Here is a 17,076-nt window from a genome sequence, read left to right on the forward strand (position 1 = left end):
GCAGAGAGACGAACACTCCCAAACTCATTCTACGAGGCTACCATCACCCTGATACCAAAACCAGACAAAGATGTCACAAAAAAAGAAAACTACAGGCCAATGTCACTGATGAACATAGATGCAAAAATCCTCAACAAAATACTAGCAAACAGAATCCAACAGCACACTAAAAGGATCATACAACATGATCAAGTGAGGTTTATCCTAGGAATGCAAGGATTCTTCAATATACACAAATCAATCAATGTGATACACCATATTAACAAATTGAAGGAGAAAAACCGTATGATCATCTCAATAGATGCAGAAAAGCTTTTGACAAAATTCAACACCCGTTTATGACAAAAACTCTCCAGAAAGTAGGCACAGAGGGAATTTACCTCAACATAATAAAGGCCATATATGACAAACCCACAGCTAACATCATTCTCAATGGTGAAAAACTGAAACCATTTCCACTAAGGTCAGGAACAATACAAGGTTGCTCACTCTCACCACTATTATTCAACATAGTTTTGGAAGTTTTAGCCACAGCAATCAGAGAAGAAAAAGAAATAAAAGGAATCCGAATTGGAAAATAAGAGGTAAAACTGTCACTGTTTGCAGATGACATGATACTATACACAGAGAATCCTAAAGATGCTACCAGAAAACTACTAGAGCTAATCAATGAATTTGGTAAAGTAGCAGGATACAAAATAATGCACAGAAATCTCTTGCATTCCTATAGACTAATGATGAAAAACCTGAAAGAGAAACTAAGGAAACAATCCCATTTACCATTGCAACAAAAAGAATAAAACACCTAGGAATAAACCTACCTAAGGAGACAAAAGACCTATATGCAGAAAACTATAAGACACTGATGAAAGAAATTAAAGATGATACAAATAGATGGAGAGATATACCATGTTCTTGGATTGGAAAAATCAACATATGAAGATGACTATACTACCCAAAGTAATCTACAGATTCAATGCAATCCCTATCAAACTACCAATGGCATTTTTTCACAGAAGTAGAACAAAAAATTTCACAATTTGTATGGAAACACAAAAGACCCTGAAAAGCCAAAGCAATCTTGAAAAAGAAAAACAGAGCTGGAGGAATCAGGCTCCCTGACTTCAGACTATACTACAAAGCTACAGTAATCAAGACAGTATGGTACTAGCACAAAAACAGAAATATAGATCAATGAAACAGGATAGAAAGCCCAGAGATAAACTCACACATATATGGTCACCTTATCTTTGATAAAGGAGGCAAGAATATACAATGGAGAAAAGACAGCCTCTTCAATAAGTGGTGCTGGGAAAACTGGACAGCTACATGTAAAAGAATGAAATTAGAACACTTCCTAACACTATACACAAAAATAAACTCAAAATGGATTAAAGACCTAATGGAAGGCCATACACTATAAAACTCTTAGAGGAAAATATAGGCAGAACACTACATGACATAAATCACAGCAAGATCCTTTTTGAGCCACCTCCTAGAGAAATGGAAATAAAAACAAAAATAAACAAATGGGACCTAATGAAACTTAAAATCTTCTGCACAGCACAGGAAACCATAAACAAGACAAAAAGGCAACCCTCAGAATGGGAGAAAATATTTGCAAATGAAGCAACTGACAAAGGATTAATCTCCAAAATATACAAGCAGCTCCTGCAACTCAATATCAAAAAAACAAACAACCCAATCCAAAAATGGGCAGAAGACCTAAATAGACATTTCTCCAAAGAAGATATACAGATAGCCAACAAACACATGAAAGGATGCTCAACATCACTAATCATTAGAGAAATGCAAATCAAAACTACAATGAGGTATCACCTCACACTGGTCAGAATGGCCATCATCAAAAAATCTACAAACAATAAATGCTGGAGAGGGTGTGGAGAAAATGGAACCCTCTTACACTGTTGGGGGGAATGTAAATTGATACAGCCACTATGGAGAACAGTATGGAAGTTCCTCAAAAAACTACAAATAGAACTAGCATATGACCCAGCAATCCCACTACTGGGCATATACCCTGAGAAAACCATAATTCAAAAAGAGTCATGTACCACAATGTTCATTGCAGCTCTATTTACAATAGCCAGGACATAGAAGCAACCTAATTGTCCATTGACAGAGGAATGGATAAAGAAGATGTGGCACATATATACAATGAAATATTACTCAGCCATAAAAAGAAACGAAATTGAGTTATTTGTAGTGAGGTGGTTGGACCTAGAGACTGTCATACAGAGTGAAGTAAGTCAGAAAGAGAAAAACAAATACCGTATGCTAACACATGTATATGGAATCTAAAAAAAAAAGGTTCTGAAGAACCTAGGGGCAGGACAGGAATAAAGATGCAGACATAGAGAACGGACTTGAGGACATGGGGAGGTGGAAGGTTAAGCTGGGACGAAGTGAGAGAGTGGCATGGACATATATACACTACCAAATGTAAAATAGATAGCTAGTGGGAAGCAGCCGCTGTGTCCTCCCCTAGCACAGGGAGGTCAGCTCTGTGCTTTTTGTCCCCCTAGAGGGATGGGATAGGGAGGGTGGGAGGGAGACACAGAGGGAGGAGATATGGGGATGTATGTATATGTATAGCTGATTCACTTTGTTATACAGCAGAAACTAACACACCATTGTAAAGCAGTTATACTCCAATAAAGATGTTAAAAAAAAAAGATACATGCACCCCAATGTTCACTGCAGCACTATTTACAATAGCCAAGACATGGAAGCAACCTAAATGTCCATCGACAGATGAATGGATAAAGAAAATATGGTATATATATATATATATATACATACACACACACACACACACACACACACACACACACAGAGTGGAATATTACCCAGGCATTAAAAAAAGAATGAAATAATTTCATTTGCAGCAACGTGGATGGACCTAGAGATTATCATAGTAAGTGAAGTAAGCCAGACAGAGAAAGACAAATATCATATGATACCACTCATATGTGGCATCTAAAAAAAAAAAAAAAGACACAAATGAACTTATTTACAAAACAGAAATAGATCCATAGACATAGAAAACAAACTTATGCTTACCAAAGGGGAAAGATGCAGGAGGGATAAATTAGGAGTTTGGAATTAACATATACTCACTGTTATATATAAAATAGATAACCAACAGGGACCTACTGTATAGCACAGGGACCTATACTCAGTATATTGTAATAACCTATAAGGGAAAAGAATCTGAAAAATAATACATATATTATATATATATTATATATAATATATAGATATATATAACTGAATCCCTGTGCTATACACCTGAACCGAATACAACATGGTAAATCTACTATACTTCAGTTTGAAAAGAAGAAGTCATTGTAACCAATCTCAAGCCTTCAACACAGCCAATCTTCCCTAGTAAGTTTAACCTTTTTTTTCTTCATGAGAATTATTTCAAACTTTCTTATATCCTCCTTTCCTCACAGCAGGTGAGCCTAACTTTACACCAAACCTTTAAACTCACTGTCATCCGCACAAATTCTTCTCTTTAGCTTTCTGTAGCAATGGGAGAGTGTTTGACCAACCCAGCCAAGGCTGGTACTTCTGCTGGAGCAATGACTCCCTCTCTGTTCCATCTTCTCACCAAGAACCTTACTTACTATCACTTACCCCTCTCTGACCTTAGTCTTTAACCTCTCCCTTTCTACGGCTTCCTTCCTATAAACACTGCCATAAAAATATACCATAGACTGGATGGTTTAAACAAGAGACACTTATTTTCTCACAGTTCTGGAGGCTGGAAGCACAAGATGTTGTAGTTTTCTTATGACAGGGCCGAAAGTAAGCTCATCACACGAGATGAATTGTGCCAAAACACAGCAGTAGAGGGCTGCCGCTGGCTCAGGCAAAACAGCGCCATCTGTCCTGCTGTGGTAGCTTTTATTTAGGCATTATCTATGTTTACATCTTAAGACTTGTTTTCTTAACATTCCAGAAATGCCAAAGCAGCAACATATGCTTTTATTGATTATACAAGCAACAATGGGCTTTCTTGAAGACATGCTGTGCTTCATCCTTGAGCTCACAAGCAACACAAGGACATCTCCCTGTGTTCCCAACATTCTGATTATACTAAAGTAGCACAAGGACATTTCCTTGTGTTCCCATCATTCTGATTATACTGAGATCATTTCATGGATCAGCGCCCAAAGTATCCAGGACTGCCAGCACTTCTGGCTTACTCGCTAGCCCTTGGTCTGCCGAGGGGTTCTGGCTTATTCGCCAGCCCTCGGTCTGCCAAGGGGTTCTGGCTTATTCGCTAGCCCTCGGTCTGCTGAGGGGTTCATGGGTCACATCTCCTTTCCATGTCCTCAGTTATTCCACTACATTTCACTACACAAGATCAGGTGACTAGCATGGTCAAGACCCTCTTCCAAGCTTGCAGATTGCCAGATTTCTCATTGTGTGCTCATGAGGCCTTTCTCCATGTGTTCATGTGGAGAGAGAGAGAGAGCTCTCCTCTTACTCTTCTAATAATGGCACTAATTCCATCATGTGGACCCCACCCTCATGACCTTATCTAAATCTAGTCACCTTCCAGAAGACCCACCTCCTAATACCAACACATTGGTGGTTAGGGCTTCAACATAAGAATCTGGTGGGAGACACAAACGTTCAGTCCATAGCAAACACTTACATCTTTTTCTTAGTGGTGGGGAGCTAAAGCCAACTTCCCATCTGAAAGCACCAACTGTTTTTTCCTCATATTGTTAAACCTACTTAGTTAGAAAATATTCTTTCAACAAGCATACAGATTGATTTTATTGTTCTACTCCTCATTACTTTAATCTCTGACACCTCTCACTCCCCCACTGCCACAGGGCAGACTCTTTTTCATGGAATGAGCATGGCTCCCTGAGGAACTGGAGCTTTTTAGAGCACGAGGTGGCTGCCAGCCCTGTGGGTCAGCCCATGCTAGTTGGGGCACTCAATACCATTGGGTAATTTTAAGGAAGGTGCAGAATGTTCCTTGACTTGGGTTTTCCCATCTCTCAAAGGAGGGGTTGAGGCCCAGGCACCCCTTGGGGTCCTCCCTGGCCCAGGAGTATTAGTACTGGCCAAGAGGGAATGGCAATGACCAGACTCTTGCCCCCTGAGGCTGCTCCCAGGAAGGTGAGGTGATGTCACCTTCCTCAGCAGCCAGGGGGCAGGTGTGACTTCTCTGGGCAGTCACACCTGTGTCGCTCTCGCTTCTGGAGAAGGGGGCAGCCTTGTGCATTGAATAATGACAGGGCTTTAGAGAGACCAGGACTTGACTCTTTACCAGCTGTGTGGCTTTGGGCAGGTCTCCTTACCTCTCTGACTCTGAGTTCCCTATTCTGTGGAAACGGGGAATTTACTCTCTACTTCACATCTGAAAGGACTGGATGAGATAACACTGGTAAGGCTCTTGCCACTGAACAGAATGGGGGGCACAGCAAATGCAAGCCCCCTCCCTCCCTCCCTCCAACCTGGCAGAGAGAGCCAGGGAGCCCACAGAGTCCGCCAATGTGGCCAGCACAGGTGTCTGGGCCAATGAGGGCAGCATCTCTGCTCACACACTGGTACTATTGTTCCAGCTAGAGAGACTGGACATGAACGTGACTCTTGGGAGGGGGGAAGGGCAGGGCAGAGGCAGAGAAAAGCTGTGAGCAGAGGAATGTCATAGAAAGCTCTGCTCTTTAAACAGGGCCTCGCGGCCTGCCAGCATCCTGAAAATCTCTGGGAACAGTAGCTCACTTCCGTCGGGGCTATGCCATCAACTCGAAAGTGTTCTTGGTGCACAGGAGCGTTCTTTTTTGTGCTAGAGTCCATCACCCAGCTTGACAAAGCCTCTTCTGTGGCCTCCATAGTTCCTTCCTGTGGGGAGCCTGAGCCCTCACCTCCACCTCCATTATCTCCCATGAGCCTCACACTCTGTGAAATACCTGGGAAAAAAATCCAACAACCCACTTACATCAGTTTGCTAAAGCTGCTGTAACAAGGTACTACAGACTGAGTGGCTTAAACAACAGAAATTCATTTTCTCACAATTCTGAAGGCTAGAAGTCCAAGGTAAATGTGTCCGCAGGGCTGCTTTCTTCTGAGACCCCTCTCCTTGGCTTGTAGACGGTGCCTTCTTCCTGTGTCTTCACATCGTCTTCCCTCTGTAACTGTGTCCAAATTCCCTCTTCATATAAGGATACCAGTCATATTGGATTAGGGCCCACCCTGATGACCTCATTTTACCTTAATTACCTCTTGAAGACCCTATCTCCAAATACAGTCACATTCTGGGACTTGCCTGGCGGTCCAGTGGTTAAGACTCCATGCTTCCACTGCAGGGGGCTCAGGTTCGATCCCTGGTCAGGGAAATAAGATCCCCATTTGCCACGCGGTGAGGCCAAAAAAAAAAAAAAACGAAAACAAAAGCAAACAACAACAAACAACAAAATACAGTCCCATTCTGAGATGCTGGGAGATAGGACTTCCTCTAATTATTCCCACTTCTCAGAGGAGGAAACTGAGTCACTGAGTGGTGAAGTCACGTCTCACAGCTAGAAGGTGACGGAGTTAGGATATAAAAGTGGGCAGTCTGGTGCCCAAGCAGGCTCCTATCACTGCACGCCACAGCCTAAAAGTGGGTCAGCCTGTCTTGTCCTTTCCACACTCAATCTTAACCAGCTACATTTCCCAGCTGGCCTCACTCACTGCCCGACCACACCAGGCCCTGCTGGGCTTGGGGAGAGGGTGACAGGCCAGGATTCTCCACAGCTGCCATTTCATCTACAATCACATTTAAAATTTCCCTCCATCTTGAGCATGTCTTACCCAGGGGTGTGCTTTCTCAGACCTCCCTGCGATGAGAGAGAAGACGGGGAGAAGCATATGGGGCCGGCCCAGATCCCATCCCCACAGCCCGGCTTCCACATGGCTGAGCAGGAACTCTGGAGCAGACGCACACAAAGGAGGGCTTTGAGGTGGCTCCAGCCAGGCCCAGGCTGATCCCCTCTCCCCCCCTGGTGCGTCACTTGCCCCAATCTGGGCCTCCCTGTGAACCTGATTTAACGGGAAACTGTGGGCCGTGAGAAGTTCCTTGTGACACGCTAATTCCAACCTGCTGACTGGACCACGCCCCCAGAGGAGGCAACCTCCAGGCCCTGGAGGACACAGGCACCAGGTGTCCCAAGGAGGAGCCGTTGACTTGGCAGGTAAGTCAGTAGCAGGGGCCTGGCTGGGCCAGGAAGCCCAGGACTAGGGTGAGGAGTCAGCGGTGGGGAGACCACATCTCAGGCTGCTCAAAAACCGAAACCAGTTAGCCATTTTTCAGGTTGAGCCAGACCAACCTGATGGCAGACTTAGCAAATAACAGTATAGGACACCCAGTTTAATGTGAATTTCAGATGAACAACAAATACTTTTTTAGTATAAGTATGTCCCAAATTTGTATGGCACATACTTAAACACTTCAAAAAAACTTTTGCTCGTCTGAAACTCACATGTAATTGGGCATTCTGCATTTTAACTGGCAACCCTAGACGGCAGGGAACAGCCTCGACACGGAGTGAGGGGTGGGTATATTTTCTTGTATACAGCTCATAAATCAATATTAAAAAAATCAGAGTTAGTAGATTGGGCATATTTTAAAAAGAGTTGCTGTATTGACTTTAACCCTCCATTTCTAGGATCTAGGATCTTGTCCTGATGAGCTGTCTAACTGGCTGGGGGTGTCTAGCCACTGTCTCTCCTGTCTGAGCCCCTTGCTCAGGGAGTTCTATCAGCCTCTCCCTTTCTGTTCCAGCAAAATCCAAGGGAGAGCACAGTCGTATTTCAGTCTGTCTTGTATCTATGCCTGCATATTTGGAAGTCTACCTGCTAGAAAGCTGACTTAGATTTTATTCCTGTTGGTGGATGACAGCCCCCAGAACCTCCCTGCCCTGCTGGGTCTGTGGAGTGGGAGAGGCAGGAAATGGGAGATCCTCAGATATACCCTGGCATCCTCTAAAGTCTCTTGCACAGAAAGCCTTGCACAGAAAGTCTCTCTGTGCAAGTTGGGGTAATGATCAGTATGATGCTAAGAAAGGGAAGGGGAACTATGTTTTAGAGCAAAACACTGTGCTAGGTACCCTACAGAAATTATAGGATCTTCATTACAACTCTATTTGGTAGGTGTGGTTATTATCCCCAATTTGCAGATGAGGAAACTGAGGCTCAGAAAGGTTAAATAACCTACCGCCCTAGCTCATATGGGTGGTAAATGACAAAGCCTGATTCAAACCTGGTTCTCTCTGACCCTAAAGGGTTTTCTGTGACACCAGCTCTCCTAGGGAGTTTGCCTGGAGATGTCTTGGCTCTAGGTGTCAAGGCAAGTCTAAGTCTCAGGCAGACATAGGTTCAAGTCCCACCTCTGCTACTAATCAACAGTGAACAGATGACAGAACTGACCAACGGAAACCTGGTCAGAGGCAGGAGCAGGGTGGTGACGGGTCTGGGGACATTTAGGTAGGAGAGGGGAAAATCTGGAAATAGAAGAGTTGTCTCCAAAAATACTCAGTGGGTTGTCATGTGCACAATGAAATTGGTTATGGTGGTCAGGCACTGCTTCTGTGTTCATTATTTAATTAAATCCTCATAAACTTCCATCTCCCTTTTACAGGGGACAGCCAAGATACAGGTTAAATCACAAAGTTTGCAAATGGAAGAGAGAATTCGAACCCAGGTCTAACTTTTGCCACAACAGGCTGCCTCTTGATGCTGATGGAAAGTTCACAGCTTGGTCTTAAGTCCCGATCCCTGGCTATTGAGGGCTGTGTGACCTTGGACAAGTCACTTATTCTCCTGGGCCTGTTTCCTCCTATGTAGAATGGGAATAATAATGCTGGCTCCCAGGCAATGGATTTGAAAATAGCGCATCACAAGGCACAGAACACGCATCCAGTTATGGTTATGTAACTAGCCACCACCCCTCTGGAGAGTTAATTCACTGGAACGGGGCCATCCACTAGGCTGGGAAGTTTCTGAGGTGCCCCTTTGGGCTGGAAAAGGAGGGTCACAAATGGGAGGATGGATTGCCTTATCCTGCAGTGATCATGTAACTGAGAATGGAGGCTGATCCTAGTTTTTCCCTGGCTGGGCCAACTCATCTTAAGAACTGAGGTTTGAGGTATTTTTGTGTGTGTTCCTTCTCAAAGGGGGGTTTCCCAAAGTGTAGCCCAAGAACCACCTTCTTCGGAGCCACCGGGGGTGCTGTTTTAAAGTATAGATGCCTGGGCCCCAGTTCAGACCTCCTGAGTCAGAATCACAGGTGCAGGGCCCAGGCATCTGCATTTCTAACAAATGCCCCACGTGATTCTGATGCACTCAAAAGTTTGAGATCCACTGTTCTGAGACAATAACACAACAGTTTCTCCATACCACTGCAGCCCTGACTTCCTCTCCTAGGAAGGAGGTTGCCTGGAGAGGCCAGGACAGAAGAAGCGGGGTCCTTCATTTTCCGAGCACTCCGAGTCTTCCAGAGGCAGCATGTCAGAGGGGGTGAGTACCCCTGTGTCCTCCATCCACCTTCCCTCCTTCCCTTTCTCCCTTCCTGTTTCTCTGTCATCTGGTCTGCTCAGGGTTATGGGCATTCACCCCTACAACCTCTCTGCGGTCCCTGACCCCACCCAAAGGGAGGAAGCTCAACGGTGACCTTGGACAAAAGCACTAGTTTAGGGTCTGAGCAGACCCATTTGACTGGCTTGCTCAGGTTGCTGGGGGTCTCTTCCTGTCTTTTCCTGACTTCTTTCTGCCCAGGCGGGCACATTCCGCATGGTCCCTGAAGAGGAACAAGAGCTCCGTGCCCAACTGGAGCGGCTTACAACCAAAGACCACGGACCTGTCTTTGGCCAGTGCAGCCAGCTGCCCCGCCACACCTTGCAGAAGGTGAGGTGGCCCCGGGGTGTGCAGAGGGACAGGGTAGAGAGGCAACAAGGGGGAATGTTGATAGCATCCTCTCTCCTGTAGAAAAGGTCCAGCACCAGCTCTCCAGGTCATTCTGGACCTAAAGGACTGGCTTGTTCTAGGGGCTATTCTGAAGGTCAGGGCCATGGCAGCAGTTGGGGTGACCAGATGTCCAGGCCAGCCTATTCCAAGACTATGGCACCAACAGTGTTCCCTGAAACCAATGCCGAGACCTAGGGCTTCTGGACCAGGGATCATCCTAGACTCAGATGTGAGGAACATTGGTTTGCAATGGTCTTGGAGAACAGGGATCCACCTGCTGCCCCCATTGGATAGGAAAAGGCCTGAGTTCTAATACCAGACCGACTTCCAACTTGCTGTGTGACCTTGAGCAAACTTCTTTCCCTCTTTGGGTCTTGCTTTCTGTACCTGTGAAAGAAAGTTGTTGAACCAGTTCGGAGTTTATCAGACTGTGCTCTGTGGAGGGTGGCAGAGCTGTGTTGGGGTTGAGCTGGACCCGGGCTCCTGGCTTCCATCTCTGCTCCCTGGGTGTCTCAAGGGAAAGGTGCTCTGAGCTCCCCCAGACCTGCCTTTCCCCCTCATGCCATCCAAGGAAAGAGCTGCCCCTGGTATGCTGAGGAGTTCTCCAGGCTCAGCCAAGGGGAGGAATAGGAGGCAGAGGACAGGCTGCCATCTGCCTGGTATCTTTGATTTTGGAAAGATCAGAAATGAGCCTGGGAGGCAGCAGAGTGAAGCGATTAAAAGTCCAACCTGAGTAAGAGTTTCAGCTTCACCCCTTTTTATCTGGGTGACCTTGGTCAAGAATACCTTGACCTCTATCAGCCTCAGTCTGCTCACCCTGAGAAATGGGGATAAGATGACAACCTTCCTGTGACGGATTGTGGCAAAGATTTAAAAACATAATGTATCTAAAGGACTTAGCAGTGTGCTAATTCAGGGCTCCAGTAGGCTGTTGTGATTAGAAACGTTTAGCTCTCTGGCTGTCTCCTCAAACAAACCCAGGATGAAAGTTTGACTTAATTTTCTCCAAATGTAATTGGCAGTCTGAGGTGCTGCCAGTGCAGAAGCTGCCCCTGCGGACAGAGCAGCCATGTCCCCAGCTGCCGTGCCCTCTGCCCCTCAGCCGGTCTGGCACCTGGAGGAGCCTCCCGCACCCGCGCCTACCTGACTTCATGCCTGCACCCCACCCCTGTTCCAGGCCAAGGACGAGCTGAATGAGAGGGAGGAGACCCGGGAGGAGGCGGTGCGGGAGCTGCAGGAGCTGGTGCAGGGGGAGGCAGCCTCGGGTCAGGAGCTGGCCGTGGCCGTGGCGGAGAGGGTGCAGGGAAAGGACAGCGCCTTCTTCCTGCGCTTCATCCGCGCGCGCAAATTCCACGTGGGCCGAGCCTACGAGCTGCTCAGAGGTGAGGCCTGCGCCGGATGGGTGGCCCTGGGAAGGCTACGGGGGGGGGGGGGGGGGGGGGAGTGAGGGGGGAAGGGGGGAAGGTCACGAGGAGGGCGTTGACCCTCACCCGGGCACTGAGACCGACTCCTTCACTTCCCTCCCATTCCCTGTGCCATACAAGTCACTCTCTCTGAGCCTCCTTTTCCTTCCCTGTAAAATGGGTGTGTGAACTACATAGCCTTCAAGATCCCTTTCAGCTCTGACAAGGATAGGATGAGTCTGGCAGGACCAGATTCCTAGAGGTCTGGCCCCGCCTCTCCACTCTCCTGAGTCTCAATGAGCAGAACTGAGTCACCCAAATTGGGGTAGTTTCCTCTCTCACCGCTGCTCTCCCCTTCCCCACCCGCCCAGCCTAGGTTTTGGCTCTGGAGCACTGCAGGGAAGGTGGGTATGAGCTTGACTCCCCTCAGGTACCCAAACCTCACGCATAGTAGAATTGAAGATGGTGCCAGCCCTGGGGGTGAGTCCCAAGGACAGAACCAACCTGGCCGTGCCCACGGGATGAAGACCAGTGTCTTAAGGAAATCAAGTCCCTGGTGCTGGTGGAGGGAAGGGGTGTCTGAGCAGGCCCTATGCAGGCTGATGATTCTCCTTACTTCTTCCTTCCTTCCGCAAATGGTAATTCTCTGCTTTGCTTTGCCAACCGCTGTTTTAGGCCAAAGGATGTGGCAGAGAACAAAGCAGACAAGAACTGCCGGCCCTCGTGGGTCTTATAGTCTAATGGTGGAAATAATAAACCAGACAAATAAAATAAAAATATACAGAGAAAAATAAAGAAGGTGGATATAAAGAACTGAGGGGTTGAAGTTTCAGGTAAAGAGGCTAGGAAGGCTCCAGTGCAAAGAGAACTCTTAAAGAAAAACTCGAAGGAAATGAGATGCCTGGGGAAAGAGCAGTATAGCAGAGGGTACAGCAAAGACGAAGGCTAGGTGGTGGGAACGGGCCTGGAGTGTTGGAGGAGCAGCGAGGAGGTCAGTGGCTTTCCCTTGGCAAATGCCTCCCCAAACCTCCTCTGGGCCTGGTCCCTCCGGGGTTTGGTGGAAGAGACAATCGCAGATAGGCGGGGACCTGTTCAGGATGGGTCAGGGTGGGGTTAGTGGGTGGTGGGAGTGCCGCTGGAGTCAGAGAGGGCCTCTGTGTCCTGCTTTGGGTTTTATCTGGGGGTCATTTCCCCACCCCGCCACTCAGCTAACCCTGTGCCCAACTGAGAAACCTGTGCCTCTACCGTTGGGAAAGAGAAAAATACCAAATAGTAATTGTCCTTAGATTTAGGATTCCATCTTGTATTTTTACAGTTTACTCATGGCGTCTGTACCTGGAATCTTGTTTGATTACCACAGCAATTTGGTGAGATAGGCCAATATTATCGTCCTATTTTTTGGAGAGGTAATATGGGGCACAGAAAGGTTGAGTATCCTGCTGGGTTACACATAGCATGTAGGTGGAGGAGCCAGGCAGGAGCCTGGGTCTCTGGATGCCCACCATGTGCCACCCCAGGATGGGCTGGCTCCCTGAGGGGCCTCTTCTGCTCCCCTTCTGCCAGGCTATGTGAACTTCCGGCTGCAGTACCCAGAGCTCTTTGACAGCCTCTCCCTGGAGGCTGTCCGCTGCACTGTCGAGGCTGGCTACCCTGGTGTCCTCTCCAGTCGGGACAAGTATGGCCGAGTGGTCATGCTCTTCAATATTGAGAACTGGGACTCTGAAGAAATCACCTTTGATGAGGTCAGTGGGGATTCGCCTGGCTCCCTCCCATCTCCTGGGCTGGGCTCCCTCCTCCAAACCTGGCCTCTATTGGACCCTCATTCCTGGCTCCCCAGGAGGCGAGGTTTGTGGGGGAATGGCCAGTAGCTCATGGCACCAGACCCTTTCCCGGCAGGAGGAGAAATCCTAGGATGTGCCATGGCAGCTGGAAAACCCAGCAGCTTTGAAGGCAGGGCCCACTGGCCAGTACATTGCCAGCCCCTGGTACCCCTGCCAAGTGGGAGTGACAGCTGTGGGCCACGAGCTGGGATCAGCCCTGCCAAATGCTGAAAGCTGAGAGCAACACCGACCACATATATATATATATATATATATATATATATATATATATATATATATATATATGTGATTTCACTTGTCAGGCCCTTAAGAGAGCTGTCCTAGCGGGGGAACTAGGGTTTATCTTGGGAGAACTTTGGCATGTGTCACCAGGCCTTAAAAAAAAAGTACAAACTCATTTTAGAAAATGCTGCCTAGTAGTCGCAACACCATTTATTTAGAAGTCCATCGTTTTCCCCAGTGGCTTGAGATGCCATCTTTATCATATTCTGCATCTTCATATGTGTTTGGATCTATTTCTGGACTTTCTATTCTGTGCCATCGGTCTGTCTTTTCATGCTTCAACATCACACTGTTTTAATTATAGAGATGGTATAGAATGTTTAATATCTGTTGGGATTAGTTCTGTCCTTAATGCTCCTCTTTTTCAGGGCTTTTCTAGCTATTCTTGCATGTTTACCTTTCCTTATGAACTTTAGAATTAATTTATTAAGCTCTAGGAGAAATGTCAGGAGACTTATATTGGTATAACATTAATGTAAATAACAAACTTGGGGAGAATCAGCATCTTTATGAATGCAACATCCATGGCCAGTGGTACTATCCACAAAAAAGGGATGCCTTCCCTTTTACATTTTGAGCTTCCAGGAGTGTTTTAAAGTTTTCAAACCTTATGCATGTTTGTCAATAAGTTTGTCGTAAGTATTTATTTTATTGTTGCTATAGGTGGGACTTTCTCTGCCATTATATCTCCTACTTGGTTATTTTTTGTATCTATGAAGATTATTGGTTTTGTATGTTAATTTCGTATCCTGGTATTTTTACTGAATTCTTCTGTTATTTATGTTACTCATATAAATGACTCTCTCAGATTTTCTAAGAATACTATCATATTATCTGTAAATGGGGGACATTTTTTCTTTTCCTCTTCTAGTTCTTATACCCTTGATTTAAAAAAAAAAAAAAAAACAACTTGGATGCACTGGCCACTACTTCCAACACAGAGTTGAAGAGTGGTGGGGAAAGTGAACATGCTTATCTTGTTCCTGATCGTATTAGGGATGCCTGTAGTGTTTGCTACTGAATAAGATACTGGCTTTAGGACTGAGGCATACATACGTATGGTAAGGAAGAGACTTACAAATATTTTTTCTTATTACATAAGTGATATCTACTCATTTTAGAAAATACCAAAAAAATCACAAATTTAAAATCATCCACAATTCTACCACCCAGAGATTTCTACCACTGACATCCTTCCAGCCTATTTTTTCTAGAAACCTAGAAACATATGTGAACGCATATGCACACAGACATACATATTTTTTCTTATAAAAATGGGATTGTATGCTACAATAATACACCATGAATGGATATCTTTCTATATCATTAGTCTTATATATCACCGTTCTAGAATACTCCATGGCATGAATACACCATAATTTCACCAGTCCCTTATTGCTGGACATTTAGGTTGTTCCACTATCATAGGGGTACAAGGATAAACACTCTGGCATCTAACCGTGGATATGACATTGAAGATTATTTTCTTGGCATACATTCACAGAGGTGGACTGTCCCAGCTCAAAGCCCGTGACAAATTACCTCTGGGAAGGGGTATACCAGTTAGCTCTCCCGTTAGGACCTTGAGTCTTTACTGTCTTTGTGGGTTGGATCTTACAGCCCGTTCACGTTGTGCCCAAGATCTTGCAGGCATACTGTTTCATCCTGGAGAAGCTACTGGAGAATGAGGAAACTCAAATTAATGGCTTTTGCATCATTGAGAACTTCAAGGGCTTTACCATGCAGCAGGCTGCTGGACTTCGGGCTTCAGATCTCAGGAAGATGGTGGACATGCTCCAGGTGAGGCCACAGAACCCTGTCCTGCAGGAGCCTCTCACGGGTGGGAAGGCTGGGAGGCTGGGCCGGGTTTCCCGGTTTAATGATGTTAGCAGGGACCTGAGAAGACAGCCGCCTAGTGCCCAAAAGAGCAATGACAATCACAGCCCCAGCCACAAACACTTCGTGGTGATCAACAGTTTGCCACGTGTTCACATTCATTAATTTATTAACTTCTTAAAAGCATTCTCTCCCTGCTTCCCTGCTTCGCTTTACAAACCTGGAAATCTAGGCTCAGAGATTTGAGTGACTTCTCAAGGTCACACAGCTATCAAGTGGCAGAGGCGGGACTTGAACCTACACCTTCTGACCTAGAATCCCATTCTCTGTCCACATATGTCATGCTGCCTCCCTCTGGATGTGAATTTCTCCTGAGAAAGAGATATCATTAATGCTCCTGACAACTCACTCCTATATACTCATGTGTCAGAAGTCCTTTCTTAGACCTAATCTAATCTTAAATCTGCTTTGCCTTGGAAAGGAGAGATGGGAGGTGGGAGTCATGGGAGGGGACAAAGGACAATGAGGCATGACAATAGTGTACCTCTGGTCTATAATAGTTTGCAGTCCGCTCAGAAGGCAAGTGGATTTGAAAAACCTTGCAAGGCTACCAATTCATTTCCTTATTCCACCTAATTACAAGGTTTTGTGCATCTGCAGGACGAGTGTTGGGTTGCGTGGCCTCTGGGGCATCCTTCCTTCAATTTGGAGCTGCAGTGAAGCCAGGGCTCCCCAGCTGCTGGCCTGGGGATGGAACCTTCAGTGGGCTATCCTCTGGGGCAACCGAGTGATGACAACTCTGTCCTCTTGTCATGGGGAGAGGCAGTGGGAGAGTGAGTGGGAACCTCTGAGGTCATGGGGCATGTGGTGGGGTGCTGTCTGTCCCTGCAGGATTCCTTCCCAGCCCGGTTCAAAGCCATCCACTTCATCCACCAGCCGTGGTACTTCACCACAACCTACAACGTGGTCAAGCCCTTCTTGAAGAGCAAATTGCTCCAGAGGGTGAGTGCGTGGCCACGCAGGGAAGGTGCCCGGTGATTGTCTGGTGTGTGAGTGAGTGAAGGGGGTTGTAGCAGGAAAGGGTTCAGGAGACAAGAGGGATGAAGGTGGAGGAGGAGGGCACCCCGCCTGAGCCCTCCTCAGGCTCTGTACCAGGGTTCCGAACCAAGTGGATCCCACAGACAGCACAACAAGGAGGACTTTTGAGCAGGCCATCACCAGGCAGAGATGGCATGTGTGCCTTTGTCCTGTCCCTCTTCTCCTCCCAGCCCTCATCCTAAGGGAACCCCCTTGCTCAGCTCTATCTCCTCTGCTTCCCTGCAGGTCTTTGTCCACGGAGAAGACCTCTCCAGCTTCTACCAGGAGTTCAACGAGGACACCCTGCCCTCCGACTTTGGGGGCACACTGCCCAAGTATGACGGCAAAGTCGTTGCTGAACAGCTCTTTGGTCCCCGGGCCCAAGCTGAGAACACAGCCTTCTGAGAACATCCCCTGCCATCTGATCTGTAGTTAGTGTCCCTGGGCCTCTCCTCAGCTGCCCTGGACCCAGAAGGCTGGGAAAAGGGCTGCCTGGGATGACTGTGGTTCCTCTGAACCTTCCTAAGCTTGGGTGAGCTCAGGTGTCACCCTCCTCCCAAGCTGGGGGGCAATAAAAAAGCAGGGGAATTCCCTTGAGCAAGAAGAAGTGAGGGCAGTTATATTCCTACTGCCTCTGAAGCTTT

At 46.7% G+C, this 17,076-nt stretch overlaps 1 protein-coding gene across 1 annotated transcript; it reads left to right on the forward strand.

Moving 5' to 3' along the window:
* The first annotated feature begins 9,534 nt into the window (after positions 1-9,534).
* Positions 9,535-16,969, forward strand: RLBP1 (retinaldehyde binding protein 1). Its single transcript, XM_060120931.1, has 7 exons — positions 9,535-9,546; positions 9,805-9,933; positions 11,171-11,375; positions 12,960-13,138; positions 15,161-15,319; positions 16,247-16,357; positions 16,679-16,969. The coding sequence occupies exons 1-7, from the start codon at positions 9,535-9,537 to the stop codon at positions 16,835-16,837; spliced, it is 954 nt and encodes a 317-aa protein (XP_059976914.1). The 3' UTR covers positions 16,838-16,969.
* The last annotated feature ends 107 nt before the right edge of the window (positions 16,970-17,076 follow it).

Source organism: Lagenorhynchus albirostris, chromosome 1 (genome assembly GCF_949774975.1).
Source record: "Lagenorhynchus albirostris chromosome 1, mLagAlb1.1, whole genome shotgun sequence".
NCBI lineage: Eukaryota > Metazoa > Chordata > Mammalia > Artiodactyla > Delphinidae > Lagenorhynchus > Lagenorhynchus albirostris.

Bases quoted from the DNA above. Each gene is read 5' to 3' on its own strand.
- RLBP1 (XM_060120931.1), top strand. The intron at 9,934-11,170 runs GTGAGGTGGCCC...CCCCTGTTCCAG, and splicing joins CCCGCCACACCTTGCAGAAG to GCCAAGGACGAGCTGAATGA. The intron at 13,139-15,160 runs GTCAGTGGGGAT...GTTGTGCCCAAG, and splicing joins AAGAAATCACCTTTGATGAG to ATCTTGCAGGCATACTGTTT.